The sequence below is a fragment of the Artemia franciscana genome, chromosome 14 (assembly GCF_032884065.1).
Source record: "Artemia franciscana chromosome 14, ASM3288406v1, whole genome shotgun sequence".
NCBI lineage: Eukaryota > Metazoa > Arthropoda > Branchiopoda > Anostraca > Artemiidae > Artemia > Artemia franciscana.
The window spans coordinates 2784957-2804899 of NC_088876.1; the positions used below are offsets into that span (position 1 = coordinate 2784957).

A 19943-nucleotide genomic window follows, 5' to 3' on the forward strand; every position below is an offset into this window, starting at 1 on the left:
TTATGTAATAGATCATAATGCAGGGAGCTTTTGCTTCAAATTATGAAATTTGTTTGCTTATTTTTTCACTATTGCCCATCCCCACCCTCAATAAAACCGTCACATGCGTGCTTAAATCAATGTAATTTAAGGCGAGTTGCAAAATGTGTCATTAAATACTACCGCATACACTTCTTTATTTGCTGTTTTGTAAATACGAGCCATTGCCGCTCCCAAAGAAATCTTGCATATACACACGGTTGCCACAATCGGTAACTTATCACCGGAACGGATATTTTCCTTAAATTTTTTAGGGGATATTTTAATTGACTGTAAAATTCGGTGATTGATGATCTTCATCGGAGCAGTGATTATTTTGGGAACAATAGACCCCGTTAATTTCAAGGTAAGGTCAAAATTTTATCTAAATTATCTAAATTTTAAGTAAATCTTTCGAGATTCATTGCTGAAGCAAAAATCAAGCTGTTCTATTTTTCTTTGATTCATTTCTTTTTTCTTTATTCAGAGCTTCGACTAAGGGACAGTCTTAGAGCTAATGGTGAATTATCATTACTATTACTACTACTACTACTGGCAACTCAATGTAGCACCAAGCCAACCGAGGCCAACACAGCTGAGCACGAAGGGTTAAGGATCTTGAGAAGAGAAATTTTTTGAGTAAATGAGGGGGATGAGCCTCATAGTCAGAGCGCCAGATTCTGTATCTCGCTTATTTTGATTAGTACCCATGCCGGAAGGTACAAAAATGTTAAGGGTGGATCCCATGGTAGTCGACCATGCTGAAAACGAATGTCGTAGGGCGCATGTTCGCCGTTGGGGCGTTTCTGAGATATAGGCCAAAAACACCAAATTTGGCCTATAATGGGGTTCGATGATTCTAATTTTTTTTTACAGATAAGATTGGTCAAATCCAGCGTACTTTTATATCAATAGAAAGAAGAGACTTGGGGCTACACGAAATGATGTTGTTTGTAAAAAAAAATAAAAAATAGTACACTTTTTACTGCAGTTTTTAAAAAAAGTCAGATTTTTGTCAACAAATTTCTAACAGAAAAGCTAAAAACTCGAAATTTTTTAAAGATAAAGTATTTTTTTTTTTTTATATTGAAAAAGAAAGCCCGTTTAATTCCGAACACATTGACCTAAGAAAAAAAGTTTAAATTATTATATCTGGGGGGTGTGCAACTTTTTTAGCGAGTGTACCCGATAATATGAATTTTGCTTAGTGACCTGCTACCTAGCGGGAAGTTGATTGATAAGCTAAGCAGAAGAAATTGATAAGCAGGAGATGAAAAAGAAAAGTGAGTCAGGTAGGCCAAGATAAAAAAAAAAAAAAAAAAAAAAACAATTACTTCAGGTTGATTCAACATGTGGTTCTGACGCAAATACTGATTTGCTGATGGATGATAATGAAGAATATGACACAAATTTGGAAGATCAATAAAACAATTTTTAAAGAAATAGAATTTTTAAAAGCACTTTTGGTGTTGTAAAGTTGGCTGGGAAAATGAGTGTAAATCTTTTTTTGCAGAAGTAAGAGACTCAATGAAAGTAATTTATAAAATTAAATATCACAAGAAACTAGGTGATACTGACTAATTTAGATTTATAAGGACTGATAAAAAGGCATGTTATATTAATCAAACAGATTTAGTATTGGAACTTCCAATTCTAGTGAAAATGCTTGTCAAATGGAACATCTATGATTTGAAATTGATTTGTCAATATTTAATCTAATATCTTGCTTTTCCTTCATGAAGCACCAAACAACCATGCAACAGTCGAAAAATCTCTGCGAACGTTCACGGCGATAAGTAAAGCTGTCGGACGTGACGATACGGTGGTCACGCAAGATCTCTTCATTTATCAGCTAGCACAGGGAGTGAAAAGTAAATACCCAGATGACTTCAAAAACGTAATCCTACGAATGGGAGGCTTCCACCTCCTGCTCAACTAACTCAAGGCAGTTGGTAAGATAATGGACAGCTCTGGACTCAAAGAGATTATAGTGCAGGTAAAGCTGCTGCTACCTGGTACATGCGAAAAGGTGTTTCAAGGGAAAGGCTACTACCAAGATATCAATGCCTACTGCATACTGTACGAGGTCTTGCTAGCCCTCTACTGGGAGTCCTTGGAAGAGTATTACTCCGAAGCACAAGAAGACTTATCCCGTCTGGACCAGCTGGGTAGTGCCATTGAGTTATTCAGGACTTCATTGGCAAACGGTGCTAACACGCGAATTGCACTTCAGAAGGCAAACGATACCTTAATCACTTTGGCTCCCATAATGAATGCCTTCAAAACCCTTCGAAATGCGTCACCCACGTTTGCTTTCTGGCGGTAGTTCTTGGAAATACTTGAAATAGCGATGCAATTCAATCATGCTGAACGAGACTGTGACTGGGAGCCTCATTTGACAGCAACTGCTACGATGTTGCCATACTTGGTGGTGGCTGACCATCCTCGGTATACAAGATGTTTCATACAGTACCTATATGACATGCGAAGTTTACCACAAACCTTTCCTGATGTACACAGAAGGCTCATGAAAGGATACTTCGCAGTGAAGAGAACGCACACCAGGTTTATGGCCACCTGTTCCGATCAGATACTGGAATGTACAGTGAACAAGGATGCAAAGACGACGGCTGGAATAATAGGAGAACAAATAGATGAGAGACAGGCTGAAGCTTGGATTCTTACCGATATCCGCTGCCATCAGCAATAGTTTCCTGCAAGTAGTCTGCGTATCCACACAGACATTGAAATATCATGAAGACAATCAGTCGATGACGACGCGATTACAACTTTCACGAGATAGAGTTCGAGACATTTTCACTACATGTGGCAATCCGTTCAGCAGAGTGGACTTCGACCTAGTGGATATTGTGACGTCAGAACTTGTGGACGATTCGAAGATTGTTTCTGATATTACTTGCGTAGCCACAAACGGAAAAGAGGGGGTTGAGGACTTTCTGTGCAACAGGAAAGACGATGTGAAAAAGGTTGCACTTCGAACTTTCCCTTCGGAGAGAAAAACTCAGAAAGTGAATGGTGTCCCTAAAACCGATCTCCTTAGCTCTGAAGTAACAGCCTTGAAGAGAATCATTACTGCTCAGTTGAGCTACGGCAAAGAAAAGGAGAAAGCCGTTTCCTACGGCAAAGATCCTCACAAAAGAGATTCTTCCTTTCCCTCCATCCACTTTTGAACATCTTCCGCAACAATCAACCAAGACATCCTCTGGCTGAAAAATGAGGACGGGAAACAAAGCTGTGCTGTTGAACTGGCTAAGAAAAAAAGGAGGATTTTCAGCTTGGCCACTTTGAAATCCAAAGAAACAACATCAGCTACAGTACACATCATTGACCTAATGTCCAAGATAAGGTCATATCGGCCTGCCAGGTTTGAAACAGTCAAATCCTTCGCAGAAAGATTGCTTCTATCATTGCTGAATTATCTTCCAGTGGGTATTCCTGAAGTCCACATTGTCACACATCGATACAACGGGCTGTTTGGGAAGCTCACGGACACCGGAGAGTTGATATCCTTGAAATCAGCATGCAGACTCCGACGAGGGAAAGGGAAAAACCTCCAGATTTCCGCTCTTAGCACAACTAAAGAATGGGATGCCGTACTTGCAAGCTCAGCGTCTAAAAGCCGGCTCCTCAAAATTTTGTATGAGACCTGGGAGCAGATGAGTGATCTGCTTCCTAACGTACTCAACCTTTTTCTCTCAGGTGGGTTCAAGGAGAGATTCAAAGTGTCTCTGTTCAAGCGTGGCTGCTGTCCAACTTTACCAGAACACTATTACTACGAGGAATGCTTGTCCTCCAGCCACGATGAGGATGACCAACGCCTTATGACACATGTCAAGTACGCTAGCCGTCACGCTTGTAGCATCGTAGCGTGGTTGTGCATACCAACGACACAGAAGTGGCAGTAGCCTGTGTTCATTTTTTTGAAGAGCTTCAAACTGAAGGACTGAGCGAACTTTTCTAGAAGTTCCCGACTTACATTATCCCAGTACACGAGTCGGCGGACGGAGTCCACTTGTCCAAAGAGGAGCAGATTATGTTACCGTTCGTGCACTGTCTGCCAGGTTGTGACACAACGAACTTTTTCTTCGGTGTCGAAAAAGCTTCTTTCTTAAACACCGCGGTGTTTCCAACTTTTGCTCAAAAATGGTGTCTGTGACGGATCAGATCAAGGATACAGAAGGGAAGCTTTCAGTCGACGCGTTTAGAGAATTTTATGACCTATAAAAATTCCTGGTCATTGTAAACAATACGGTAGACAGGCCGGATTCAATTCACTGGCCAATGTAAGGGCTTACATTCGGTGCCAGAAACAAGATGCGAAAAGACTTCCACCTTCTGACAATATCTTCGAGCGATGCATATGAAGAGCCATATTCGCTACATGGATAATCTTGTCGTCAGTATAGGCTCGGCCGAGCATTCCAGGTCCACTTTTCCTTGGATGGAAGATGGCTGAAGGGGGAGTAGATATGGTCGTCTCAAACTGTAAAGAAGCATTGAGCCTGGAATCTTACTGCAGATGCAAAAGTGGAAGATGCAGGGCAGACTGTAGCTGCTCAAAAATGAAAGGATGCTGCAGCTTATGCTCCTGCCGCGGAACGAGGAGGGCATGCAGGGAGTCTGACCTTGCCCCATCTGAATTCTCGGAAGAAGAAAATAAGGAATATTTGTGAAAATTTTATTTGATACCTTTTACTTTTAATTACAACAGGTCTCTAGCCAGTTACTATTACCCAATTTTACGGGCAGGCCGAGTAAGACAACTCCAATGCCCCGACTGAATCCATCTGTGCAGCAGAATTCTTTTATGTAGTAAATAGCTCAGTCATATTACTGGCAAATCAGGTCCCAAAAAGGTAATTGCAGACAGACGCCTTAGTACAACAGAAAACATACTCGTCCATTCTAAAAAAAAGAAAACATTTTTTTAAACCTATATTTGTTTTTAAGTAAAAGTTAAAAATTTTAAACAGTTAGGAAGTTTGAAGTATTCCTACCCTTTGAAGAAAAAAAAAATATGTCCCTTTTCACGATACGGCTAGTGATCATTTCAGTGACACTACAAAAAAAAAACCGCAGACATTTTAAAAATAAAAATAGTTTATATGTTTTTAGCTCTGTACGGAATTGAATGCACTTTCTTTTCGAATATGAAAAAAAAAATTTGTTACCTTGAAGAAATTTCGAGCTTTTAGCCTTTCTTTGAGATATTTGTTGAATTTTACAGCACTTATTTTGAAACTGCAGTAAATAGAGAAAAAAATAGTGTGTTTTGTTCAATTTAAAAATCATATTCTTGTAGATCTAGATCTCTTCTTTCGATTGATATAACATTACGCCAGATTCCTCAACCCAATAAGTCGCAAAAAAAAATCCTGAATCGTCACACTTAGTTATAGGCTAAATTTGGCGCTATTGGCCTATATCTCCGTAACGCCCCAACGGCGAACATGCGCCCTACGATATTCGTTTTCAACATGGTCGACTACCCTAGGATCCGTCCTCAGCATTTTTGTAACTTCCGGCATGGGTGGGTGCACGATACAGAATCTGGCGCTCTGACTATCAGGTGGAAAAATTGCTAAGAAACGAATGTTTTATTTAGTTTTAAGAATTTGGCGCAGTTTGTTCATGTGGGTATAAGCCATCATGAGAATGTGATGACTTTGTTAGTTTCTTTGTATTGGTGTTATTGAATGTTTTTCTGTGCTTCAATCGTTTTGATCAAAAGTTTAAATTGAATCCTTGTATTTTTTTTTGTATGTTTTTTGTGACCATGGCAATAAGGGTTTTTTGTGCTGAGTATACTATATCCTCAACTAAACTAGTATACCTTGCTCAAAACTAAGAACAGGATCTTGCTCTTCATGGTTGCTGAGCGGTAATAATATAAAATTATTAATTGTAGGTCAATAGTAATCGATAGGTTAATAAAAATAACCGTATGTTATTAATAATCTGCAGGTATAATTATTAACTATAGTCCAATATAATCGAATTCCTCAAAAGACCGATTACCAGAAATTGACCTCAACTGACCTCAACTGAGCGGGGGGAAGGGTACAGAGGGAATCATTGCACCCTCTAGATTTTGAAAAATAGTTTTTTTTTGTTTTCATTGAAAAATAGCATTTTTTGTCATTTCATAGAAAAAAAAATGAAAAAAATATTGTCACCCCCCCTCCCAGAATTTTGAAAAATTAATGTTCCCAACCCCCATTTTCCGTGAATTTTCCGCTACTGAAAACAGGCGATTCTCCTGTCCTTTTTATTATCTTGATTCTGTCAATCTTATTTCTCTATAGATGCACTAAAATCGAAGGGCGAAAGAGAATGCACAAGGCTTTCCTGGGGGGGTTTGGACCATATAAAGAAAAATAATTTAATTCCGGTTCATCATTTTTTTTTTTTTTTTTTTTGATCGCATTGAGGGGGGGAGTGGACTAAGCACATGGGGAAGAAGGAATTTTCACCCACCGGACGTGTAGGTATGTGCATACACTGGTACAATATCTTAAACTTTTGGATGGATGCCAAGTTACGTTTGTTACATACCTGTGTTTCAGCTGTAAAGACGCTACTCCTAAGTTCGGCGGGAATATCATCGGTTTTGGCTAATCTAGTGACAGCACCCATTTTCTGATCCAGCCAAATCTGTTTTTCTTGGAGGGCTTTTTCAAGTTTCTGCACTTCAGCCGCATCTATATGGCTATATTTGTCATCGCCACTGGCAAAACTGTCGACAAATTTCCGTGCCTTTTGTAGGCCAGCACATAATTCTTCAATTACCTTTGGACGCAACTCATATTCACGTTTGCGATCTTTGGGAGGGTCTCCAAGTTTCTAAAATTGAGTAAATAATAAAAATTCACTTTTTTGAGAAATCACCAAAACCGAATAAATCACCGAAAAAAAATTGTGAAAAATAAATATTCGATAAAATAAATTCGATTTTATTCAACAAATTATTCAACGGCAAATTTAAAATATACAAGAGTACACCATTATATTCCCCCTGCAAGGATCCATGGCCGGGAATAAGAAGAGAAACAACAAAAGAAGGGAAACCCCCTCAAAAAAAAAGAAAAAAAAGTTAGGAAATGACAAGCGACCACCCACCACTGAATACCCCCTGAAAACTAAGCCAAAGCAAAGTGTCATGCTCAATAAACAATACAAACATACATATTTTCATCTTAGATCAGAGACAGCAACCATAAAGACAAAAAAAAAATATATTCAAAAATCAAATTTTCTAAAGGGACCAAACAAGTAACCAGAATCATACCAAAACGTAAACCAGAAATGCAAGGAAAACGTAAGTAATTCAATTACTGACATTGTATTTCACCACTTTCCTTTAAAAGAAGAAGAGAAAATTCAGGGCCGTATTCAGGGAGTGAATATTGTTTTGCGAAAAATATTTTTAAAGATGTAAAAATCATTGTTTAACCAAGCATAGCTCGGTCCTCTGGTACTAATAATAAATAACAGTCATATCGATTTTCACCCCCCCCCCCAAATTTTCCTCCCGTTCGTAAAAATGTAACAAAATATATATGAACAAATTTTTGTTGTAATTTTTTAAGTTTTTATTTAAGACCGCCCCTCTATTTTGTTGGCAATAAATAATCTATTTGATTTGATTCTACTATCAAAAACCTAGCAGAATTGAGTATTTAGTATTATAAATTATAAATCTAATAATTCAATAGCAAAGTTTAAGTTTAGTGCAAGCCAATAAAATATAAGCATTAAAAAAAATCTACATAGAAAAATTATAAACTAGAGATATTGAAAAAAAATTAGGGAGTAACGTAGTTTTATGAGTTTTAAACTTCTGCCGTACATACCCTAGCAGTTACGAGAAAAATATCCATTTTGATTATTTTTTTTCTTTTTGCAGGAATCAAGGTAAAACCAGTGTTTTCTTATATACGGTTGCTCTAAATCCAGATCTGCCATGCGTCAAAATAGCAGTTACCATTCCTAAATCAGCTTCAACTAGCAATTCGCACATCGATTTAGAGGTATAAAAAAAAACTATGTATAGAGCTTGCCAGTTGCAGATGGAAGTTATGTCGCATGACGGTGTTTTTTTCCCTGAAAACTCGCGTAGTTCACACACTTACTGTATTTTTAAACTTGGCACCCACTAAGTGTTAAAACTGCATACCTGAATCAAGCATCTTTTGTATTAAGAACTGAGTTTACGGGTTTCCCTAGTTTTGTATACATATATGTATACCTAGTATTGTATACTTATATATGTTATACTTATATGGTTCTCCAAGTTTTAACTTAACTAATTTAAAGAAGCAAACTTCATTTCTAGTGTACTTGGTATCCCATATTATTTAAGATAGATCATAAAAGAAAGAATTAGACGGAAAACTTTCCGATGTACGGCTAGTGGGCGCTTTCTCACTGCACGGAGTGAACTGGTATCATGCATTATTGACGTCAATGCCAGACACACTCAAGGAGTGTGTCTGGCATTGTCTTGCCAGACGATGGCAAGGACGATGTGTCTGGCAAGGAGTGTGTCTCCCAGACACACTCCTTAGACATACTAAGGAGTACACACTCGTACTCCTTAGTTCTAGTCTGTATCTCAGTGCACTTTAATGATAGATAAACCTTTCCAAAATTCACACATCTGCACATGGACAGCAATTAGTGCAGATAAAACATGAAATAAAACTGCTTAAATCACTCTGCAAAATTTGCAAACAATAAATTCAACAAAACTCGGAGCAGCTTTATTGTTTAACGTTTATTTAAACGTTAAATAACGTTTAATTATTGTTAAATTATTATTTATTATTAATAAATAATAATTATTATTATCAATATTAATATTTATATTATTATTATTATTAATAATTTATATTATTAATATTTATATTATTAAAAAGCAGCTTTACTATTTTTGAAAAATTTATCGCACCAGAAAATATTCTTTAGAGATTGTTTGTATATGAAACAAGTTGCCCTTGTTCTCCTTACGAAATGGGGAAGGCTTAAAACTATTTTGATTTTTCTTTTTTCTTTTTGCAGCAATTGGTTTTTAAGTGAAATAGTTCTAGAACTAGGAGAGGTAGTCTTGTTTGCGCCAGAAAGATCCACCACAAAGGGGTAGCAAAAACTCAAAATAGGACAGTATTCTCAAATGTTCTTCGAACCAGAACTTTTTGGACCAAATCCTGAAACTTGTTTCATTCCAGAATTACAGAATCCTTAGTACATCAAATATCGATACAAATTTCTACTATGCGCCATAGATATTCAAATTAAGGTGAGTTTAAAAAAGAAAAATCATAAACAGATGAGGTGAGGCAAGTTTCTTAGCTATAGTTAGGTGTGGCCATCTAAAGGGTGACCACACCTAGAGGAAGAGTGAGAGTTTTCAAAGCTTCTAGAAGCCGATCTACCAGCTGCACTACGTAGATTGAAGTACGAGCGAAAATTGTAAGAAAACAAACTCATATTATTGGAATCCAAAAGCAGGTTAAATTTCATAGGTGAAAGCTACAACTTAAATCTCCTACAGAAAGTCATCAAAGTAGAGCTCCATATTACCTTAGTGCTGCAAGGCTTGATCACAAGGCTTCCTTGTGATCACAAGGCTTCCTTGTGATCACAAGTATCACAGGCTTCCTTGTGATACTTTTTACTCGATTACTTTTAGCGCCATTTTATTTTTCTGCAGGTTTTAACGTTTCAACTTAAGATGACAATTTTTGTATCATTTGATAACCAATAATCAGCTTTATTCAGCTCACGAAATACATCTTTGAAGTATGCCTTCTAAATTATTTAGAGTAAAAAAAAATATATTGAAAATTGTTAAAAAAAGGACCATTTTCCTATTTGTTAAACAAAAGTAGATTAATCTACAAGAAAGTAAATAGAATTTTTCTGTCGACATTTTCCTTACCAGGTCCGGGTAATAACCTAGAATCAGGTTTAATTTTTATCACTCAACTTGGGTATTTGTTTCAATTTTGTCTTCTAGTTCTGTTTTTTAATGTTCGTTTCTTTTCTTGAATATTGCATCTATGTTCTTTCTATTTTTAAGTTATTAACTATTTTTTTATGTTTTTTTTTTCTTTTGCATTTTCAGGCAGCTTTGCCATCGGCTTATGTTTGAAAATTTTTGACCGGATTTTTTCTTTAGAATTTGGCCTGGTCCTCGACTGAAATATTATTAGCAAGCAATTACAGTGAGGTACTACTTACACGTAGGTCCTCAATTTTTTGTACATAAACAGACTTCTGGCAATCCTCTCCATCTTCATACAGCCAATTCTCCATCTCTTCAAGCTTTGACAAGAGCCTTTGTCTATCATTTGGCTTAAGGTACGGTTCCAGGTCTGTCTCGTCTGAGGCTCTGTTCCTCGCATCGTAAATGTATTCCTCTAAAGAATTTTTGGAGTCCTGGCGTTCACGTTCTTGACGGTCACTAGCTATCAACTGAGCCTAAAAAACAGCAATAACCTATCTTATTATACGAGCAATAATTAATTTATATATATATATATATATATATATATATATATATATATATATATATATATATATATATAAAACAACAAAAGAGAAACGCACCAACATTTTAATCGACATACATATATTGCATATATATATATATATATATATATATATATATATATATATATATATATATATATATATATATATATATATATATATATATATATATATATATATATATATATATGCTTTTATAAACTTATAAAAAGTATAAGCTTTTACTTTTAAGATTAACCGTAATAATAGTTACCATTCCAAAATCAGAGTTAAATGGCAATTTTTCTCATCCAGCAGTTTTTCTCCAAACGCGTTTTTCAACTTTAGGCTGAAACACGATCTAGATACGTCACTATTTTGGTAAAATTCGTTCCCCCGTCCCAGCCTAATTAACATATTTCATAAATCGTCTTCTGACTAAAACCACAGACTCCTGAAGGTTGATATTGCCTTACGGTCGATTATGCCTTATGCATAAAAAGGAGGAATTCCAACACGCAAATTGTTTGTTGATATCAGTTGATTCGCAACTTTTAGAGAAAGACATTAACATTATGTTAATGTGAAGAATGGCGCTTATTGAAAAAGAGCAAAGGTAGTCAGTCAGTTACACAACAATCAAGAGAAGCAGAACTAAGCTGGACAACCTGGACAATAAGCTGGACAATTAAGCTGGACAACCTTTTTGACATCACTCACGCGAACGCTATGAACATAATGAAAATACCAGAAGATTAAACAGTTTTTACTGGCTTAAAGAGAAAAAGGTAGAGAGGGATCAATGGTTGGTAGGAACGAAAAATTAGCCGGAAAGGAGAAACAAGTTGTAAAAAGGCTAGAAAAGCAAGACAACAGACCAGCGAAGGAAGAAATCCAGGTATCCATTTAGAGCAGGTTCGACTTACAGTCACGTCACTGACCGCCGTCCTAAACCAAATAACTGGCTACGACAGAGATCGAACCCGTGCCTTTTGGACAAAGAATTCTCAAACCAGCGCACAGACCACCTAGCCAGGACGGCCTTAACCTAGATAAAAGCCAGAGTTTATTTTGGTATCGTCTTGTTGTAGCACAGTAGATTGGGGTTCTTCTTGGTAATACGAGGCCCAGGGTTCGATCCCCACCGCAGAAAGATTGGGCGACAAGCTTGCTACTAGTCCTGTAAAATGACTCAGCAACAGAAACATCGTTTCGTCGCCCTCTGCCGCAGTAATGGCTCAAGGGAAATACTATAGCCTTATGTTATGGCTCACGAGGATCCTATATCCTTATATTATGGCTCAGGAGATCTATATCCTATAGCCTTGTGTTGTAGCCGTATGTTATGGTTCAGGGGATCTCATGCAGGGTTGCCAACTGCCGACATTTAAAAAGAGTGCGAATCAAGGCCATAAAGAGTGAATTTTGCTCAAAAAGAGTGCGAGTCTAACAATTTGAGCATCCCCTCTTCTGCACTCCCTCTAAGGTAAAAAGAGTGCATTTCATATTAAAAAAGTGCAAGTTAGCACCCCTGTTCCTTGGGTTAAGTGCACATTGATGAATATGTCAAATACTGATGTTTAAAGCGAATGAAAACTTAAATCCAAAAAGAGTAATTTTTACTCTCTATGCGTTCCCTGAGGTAAAAAAGAGTGCATTTCACAAGAAAAGTGTACGAGTTGGCAATCCTGATCTCACGAGCCTTTTGCTATGGCTCAGGGGGATATTTATCCTATATCCTTATGTCAAATTTGTACTAAAACATGCTTGTGAGACATTACCGACAAAAGTAGAAGATACGAGAGCTTTGGACATCTTCAACCACCGTTGAGTGTGTCATTATCTCCACGTCAACTGACAAAAGAGAATCTCAAATGATGAAGTGACTAGGCCAATCAGAAGAATTCCCACAAATTACCAAAAGACGTCACCTAGAGCTCCTTAGCCACATTTTGCGTCATCCCGCTGGCATGATATGCTAAGACGTCCTTGATTGTTAAACAACACCCAAAACAAAAACCTAGAATTCCGAAGAAGAGCCTGCGGAAAAAGAATCAAAGAAGATCTGAGAGCCATGGCGGAGGGGTGTCCAAAAGCTTGGTCGTAGAATGAACAAAGACTGGCTGAAATTCACTGGAGAGGCTCAAGCCGATCGACCGTCTGAGGTCATTCCAAGGTCCTATGGTGACAGACAGGACAGTATATTGTCCGGTTTCCAACGAAAGTTAAGTAAGAAACTAAAGTAAGTTGTCTGTTATACTAACGTTATAATATGTTATACTAAGTTATACTAATGTTATACAAGTTTTATGATTCTGTAGGAAGAGTTTGTAACAAGAAACGCAGAGAGAACTGCAAACATAAAGAATAAAAAAATCAGAATCGAAGAATTTAAGATAATATAAAAATTTAAGAAAAAAAGTGTCTCAAAAACACAAAATTGCAACTGCAACATTGAAACTCTGAAACATTGCCAAACGGATTTTTACTTGAACTCAAAGTTTAGTTTACTATTTACAGACTTTAATCACGACATGTTGTGACCTCTAATGTAGATATCAATATATTAATAAAATAAGAAAGAAAAATAAAACAAAGTTTTATTTAGCCTTTGAAAATAAAATGTAAATTCAAGTCAAGAAAATTTCGTCGATTCGCCGTCGTCCATGTTCAAAGGTAAAATAACTATGCTTCTTGGGTTGACACCTCCCAAGCCTCTGGGGCAAAGGCTATGAGTTACACAAGTTGCCCTTTGTACACACATAATGATTTGTATTGGAAAAGAGGGCATGTTTGATCTTGGGTCTTCAAAAAGGCTTAGAGTATTAAGGTGAAACTTTAATGAAATGTTGAGAGGAATACTGAACACAATCAAAACATACTGTGCGCTTGTTGGTTGTGGAAAGGCGAATATCAGCAAAATCTAAAGAATGATTGAGGGTATCTCAGACTTTCAAGGTATGTTGAAATATTGAAGAGATTCGGGGGCTATCAACCCCCCTTCCTTGCCCTTTTCAGGTTCCTTTCTGCTCAACACTAATCAAAATTTTGGGATTACCATTCTGTTCAACCTAGTAAAAAGTCTAATAGCCATACTTCCAGGTAGGCCACGAAAAGGCCTTATGTGCATCTAGTTTGCCAAAAAGGAGGATATGTAATGTTTAAACGGCTCAGGGTATTAAGGCAAAAATTTCAGGACATGTCGAGGGGGTTTTGAAAAATGGCTGAAGGGCCACCAGCCCCCTTCCATGTCCTTTTTAGTTTCCCTCCCTTTAAAATATTTGATTAAAATTTAGAAACAGATATCTTGTTCAAAACAGATAAAAGCTGCAACAACCATTCCTATTGGGATGACACAGCCCCCCAAAACATCAGAGAGGGATGCCGAACACAATAAAACATACTGTGTACATCCTCGTTGGGAGAAGGACGCATAATCAATATTTAAGGAACGGCTGAGGGTATTAAGTTTAAAATCTCAGTGGATCTTGAAGAGCTATCAAAGGGCATCCGCCCCCTCGCTCTTTTTGGATGCTCCCTTCCCTCCTTGTTAACCAGAATTTTGAAAAATTGATTTTGTTCAAAACACTTAAAACGTCTTGTAACTATGACGCCGGGACACAGTGCCCCCAAAGCCCACGGGGCAAGGATTGTACATTATGCTATTTTCCCTTTATTACAAGCAGGATTTATAATTAGAAAAAGGGGGACGTTTGATTCTACGTGTGTTTTAATTGGGAAAGGGGAGTCATGTTTAATCCTGAGTCTCCAAGAAGGTTAAGAATATTAAGGTAAAACTTTTAGAAGAGGTTGAGGGGAATGTCAAACGAAAGGACACAACAGTACTCTTCATGAAGGAGGGCTGTCAATAGGACACAACAGCAATACCTAAGGAAAGCTAAGGCTACTAGGTTGAAAATTTAAAGGCATGTCAGGGGATGTTGAAAAAGGAACGAATACCTTCCCAAGACGTGCTCAGTCTGTCGATTCACCACTGAAAGTTTCATTTTCCAAACCTAACTACCTTCCAAGATAGCAAAAAGTAGCTCATCTAGAATTTTACCTGTGGCCGGAATGAGGCCTGTTGATGCTGGAATAGGGAATGTTGAAAAACACAGGACAAAGATTATACGTAATTTTGGTAAATAGAAAGGGGTAACATATTTTAAATTTTGAAATAATTTGGGGGCGAAATATTTAGGATTAACAAGATTTCTATGCACCAAGCGACTCTGTTTTGATCAACGTTTTTTTTACGGTTTGTTTTTATTCGTCTATTTCTTCACTGAGGACGGTTGAGTGGATGTCCCTGCTAAAATATTTGTGCAGTTCATACTTTGGACTATTCATCCTGGTATGGGAATATCCCCGTATCTTCTTCTTTATGAATATATTTTCCTCACCTTAGCTAAACCAACGTATAACACTATCTACCTATATAATTGCCACTATCGATAACTCCCAGCCAATCATGAACCTTCATCCCTGAAACAATCATGTGACATTACTCAGAAGCCTGAAGGCAAGCGATTGTTTCTCATTATGAAGTCAGTAGATTTCATTAAAACGATGATAAATTTTATATTTAGTTGTGATAAAACATAAAATTGCGAAGAAAGGAAGAAAATGAGGACAATAAACAGCAAGTGAAAGACATAAAACTATGCAAATATTGCGGTAAAAACCTATGCTTGACCGTCCTCAGTGCAAAATAAAACTGATAAAGATATAAAAAAAGAACCTTAAGACAAACCACAAAACTAAAATAGGTCAGGGAAGTTTTTCATCCCCATTCTATTCTTTGTTCTCCCATTGCCTTTTCTGTGCTTCTTAAGACAAAACCCATCAAAATGATCTATATAAAGGGGGATAAAACACAATCCTGCTCAACTCCTGATTTAATACGAAACCAGCTGCTAACGTCATTTCCTACCTTAACCGCACAAGTGTTATTCTCTTAAATAGCAATAATCACTAAAATGTATTTGTCTGGTATACCATAGAAGGATAAGATCTTCGCTAAAGCTCTTCTATAAACAGGATCGAAGGCTTGCTCATAATCTATAAAACTGTAGTTTTGTAGTGTTGAAACAGTTCAAAGAGAAACACATTTAAAGATTTAAGCTTTAATAGTTTCGCTTTATTCTGCAACCAGTCATTAGTGTTCGTCATTAACTCAGGCCCTTCTCAGCAACTTCCAAAATTATTCTTCAGCAATATTAATCATTTATGCACCTTCTTCCTTGAAACCTTGCTTAAGTGGGTTTCAAAGACTAATTTTTTGTGATAGATTCTACAGCAATTTATGCCCCCCCTCATCCTTTTTCGTCTCATTAAGGTTTTCTTTTTAACATTACCTGAGCGTAACAAACATACCCACTACTAGAAGGTCAAATAATCTGTGTGTTGTGACTCAATTAATTAATTAATTAACATAATCAATGACATATTAATAAATACACTGAAAAAAAATTGAAAGAATAATAAGAAAAAAAGAAAAAAAAGAATAGAAGTAAGAAGAAAATAAAAGAAAAAAAAGACTAAACCCTCACAAGTGACCTGCTTCCTCTCCCCCTGTATATCGACCAAGTATGAACTTTTTGACCTGTGATTTAAATGAAGAAAGTGATTCAGAGCCCGTAATGCTTTCCGGTAGGCTATTCCAGAGGGTTACACTTATGTAACGAAACACGTAGGCTGATCTGACTGTATTTCTCTTCTTATATACTAGCCTTACTAGCTAGCTAGTTCATGTGCTAACTAGTTTAAGTTTAGTTTGACCAGTTTTTATCTTTTTAACTTTTAAACTGACTTTTTACAGTTTAATTATGGACTCAAAGATGATTATTCACTAGGATTTTTCTTTTTCGTAATTGTTTTTACATTTTTGCCAGTTTTCGTGTAATTATATGATTTGTCGACTTCGAAGTTCGAGTTTGGCTCTTTGTGAACTTGTGATCGTGTTTTTTTTATATAAATATATTATCTTATTCTATCTTACCTGAACCCAAGACTCGCTCTGTGTATCTATTTCTATATCTATTTCCATGATATTGGAAACCTTTTTGAAAAACTGGAGGCACATAGTATCCTTTGATTTAATTAAACACACCCCTTAAAATTCCCCAGAAACAACACCTAAATACACTTAGCCTTTTCGAACACAATAGGAATCAAATATTCCCCCTTTTCCGTAGGAAAATATCTGCAATTAAAAAGGGGTGAATTGTATAATCTACATATTTCGTCCAAAATTGACCAAATTTTAAAATTTTTAAAATTTTAACCTTTAAATGAGCCATTCAGCATCTCTTTTTTTTCGGTAGCCCGCTAGCCCTGGAAAAAGAAGAAGAAAAGAAAAGGAGACACATGAGTGCTACCAATTCAAAGAAGTTCGAATTTGCACCTACCGATTTACATTAGAAGATTGGTTGTACAATTGTTTCATGAAATCCATTACACAAGGGTGCTAATTCACAAAACTATTGGGGGGGGGCTAAAAAGGTTAAATTAAAGGCCTAAAATTTTAAAAGAAGAAAATGAAAGCTTAATTCAAGCGCTATGAGAAAATTTTAATGGAAACACATAAAACACTTTTTCCAAAAATGGACGTGACAATCTATATAATTTGTAGTATGACACATTAAACATCAATTACAAAAAAAAAGAAGACTTTGCAAGTGTCATGAAAGTACTGTTGACGCTCTGCTTAACTGTAGTTTTAACTACTTGATATGCATTAATTTTCCTTGAGTGTTTTACGCTAAATATCTTTTCTTATTTATGCTCCTCTAAACGGTAAAGAGAATGGAAATAAATAATCATCTTAGCAGCAGGTGCCAGTTCATGAAAATACACAGATGGAGAGAGGGGATAATTCTGGTTTCAATTTTTTGGCGAGAATGCAAAAGGTATTTTGAATGTTTCGAGGGGCGGGGGATTTAACCGACTTTAAATGGAAATATGAAAAAGTTTTCAAAATCAAGGAGGACAAATGCCCTCATACCCCCCCCTGTCCTAATTGGGGCAAATGATCAAAAGTTCACAAAACAGGCTTGATTTTAATATACTATTTGTTTGGCTAAATATATGCGTGACCCCTGAAAGATAGATATTTTTACAATTCAAGTAGTTAAAGTAGTTTAAGATCTACTCTTTTCCCAGTTATGCTCCCTTAAAGTTATTGGAGATTGTTTTAAAAATTGGGAAAGTAACTTATCCAAATATATCTCAATTTGATAGAGATGGCGTTTAAACAAACAACCAAGGACAGATAATACATACTGCCATCTATATTCGACCTACCCTAAAAAGTACTCAGGGCACATCCCAACTTTAAACCTAACTATGATGGTCCAAACTTCAAAACTTATGAACAGCTTTGTCCAATGACAGGTTGCTTACCTCTGTTTCAGCATATTGATCAACAACCGCATCAGAATATCCATGTGTTCGGCTTTCAATTGGCAACTCCGTCGTTTTGACAACCATTTTCTTGCCTTCGTCCATTTTCTTCCCTTCTTCAGTTTTCTTCCCATCTTCAGTTTTCTTACCTTCTTCTGTTTTTGCCTCCATTTCCATTTTCTGCTCTTCTTGAGATTGTTGCTGTTCAGTGGAATTTTTCTCAGATTCTGGCCCATTGGTTTGCTCTGTTTCCATGGCTTCTGCTTCTGTTTGTTCATGAAGGATTGCAGTGCTTACAGTAAATATTCCATGTGTATTCACCTTGATTTTAATCTTGATTTTTTGGGCTTCATGGGTTGGAGATGGGCGCACTTCTTTGATCAAGAAATCACCTGAAATTGAAACAGCACTTGATTTAATAGTTTATAATTAAAATAGTTTCTATTTAATTATTTACTATTTCAATAGTTTTAACAGTAAAACATTGTATCATGAACAGATTCCAGACGCGAGTTCAACCACATCAAACTGTATCAATAATTTGCTTTCTATGGAAAAATTTTTATATTTTTTAAGACCACACTGCCTTTCTTTGACAAAACAAATAAGAATTTCAATAGGGATGGGTTCTTTTATTAGACAGTGAAGAAAAGAAATACAAAAGCACTGGACGTTTCGAACATAGAGTCAGTTTTCATCATCAGCAGAGATACTAAAGTATTATAATGAACACAATCTATATTTATGCAGAAAAAAATAATAACTTCCGGGTCCCAGATTGTTTCCACTCCATTAGCTGAGAGGGTTCACCAACTGAGTTCATGCAAAGTTTTGAGTCTTTAATATTGCCTAAATGTAAACTTTTGTTATTATAACGAACACAAATCTATTGGCTGAGAGGGTTCGCCAACTGGGTTCATGCAAAGTCTTGAGTTCTTTAATATTGCCTAAATGTAAACTTTTGTTGTTATAATGAACACAAATCCATTGGCTGATAGGGTTCACCAACTGGGTTCATGCAAAGTCTTGAGTTCTTTAATATTGCCTAAATGTAAGATTACGTTACATTAAGGCGTTTTCTTAGATTTCATTTTCTTTCAAGACGTTTTTTCAGGAAACCTTTATTATCAAAAGATTTTTGTCCGCTTTGGGATACGGACATAAGACCATTGATACAAATGTTCTGGATATTTCGAAGATATAGTCAGTCTTCATCATCAGCACATATACTACAGTATTATAATGAATACAAACTATATTTATAGAGAAAAAAAAATAACTTCCGTGTCCCAGATTGTTTCCAGTCCATCGGCTGAGAGGGTTCACCAACTGGGTTCATGCATTTTATTATCTAAAGATTTTTGTCCGCTTTGGGATACGGACATAAGACCATTGATAGAAATGTTCTGGATATTTCAAATATAGTCAGTCTTCATCATCAGCAGAGATACTAAAGTATTATAATGAACACTATATTTATGCAGAAAAAAATAATAACTTCCGGGTCACAGATTGTTTCCACTCCATTGGCTGAGAGGGTTCACCAACTGGGCTCATGCATTTTATTATCTAAAGATTTTAGTCCGCTTTGGGATACGGACATAAGACAATTGATAGAAATGTTCTGGATATTTCGAAAATATAGTCAGTCTTCATCATCAGTAGAGATACTAAAGTATTATAATAAACACAAACTATATTTATACAGAAGAAAATAATAGCTTCCGGGTCACAGATTTTTTTCCGGTCCATTGGCTGAGAGGGTTTATTAACTGGGTTCATTGAGTCCTGATTCTTTATTCTTGCTTAATTTTACGTTGAATTCTTAATGAATTGGCCCAATCTTCTTCTTCCTCTAGTTGTAAACGAAATTTTGCTGAATTAATACTTGATAATTTGTCTGGACTATCATCCTCATATATACGACGTTGCTTCACTTAATACTTTGAATGAACCCTCTAAGCCAA

At 36.3% G+C, this 19943-nt stretch overlaps 1 protein-coding gene across 1 annotated transcript in view; it reads right to left on the minus strand.

Annotated features, from left to right (window-relative positions):
* Nucleotides 1–19943, minus strand: part of LOC136035182 (heat shock 70 kDa protein 4-like) — a 102999-nt gene that overhangs the window by 17199 nt on the left and 65857 nt on the right. The window contains exons 9-11 of the mRNA XM_065716753.1: nt 17977–18368; nt 10282–10521; nt 6595–6882 (exon numbers count right to left, since the gene is read on the minus strand). Coding sequence (XP_065572825.1) covers nt 6595–6882; nt 10282–10521; nt 17977–18368 — 920 coding nt within the window. The remainder of the gene's footprint in view (nt 1–6594; nt 6883–10281; nt 10522–17976; nt 18369–19943) is intronic.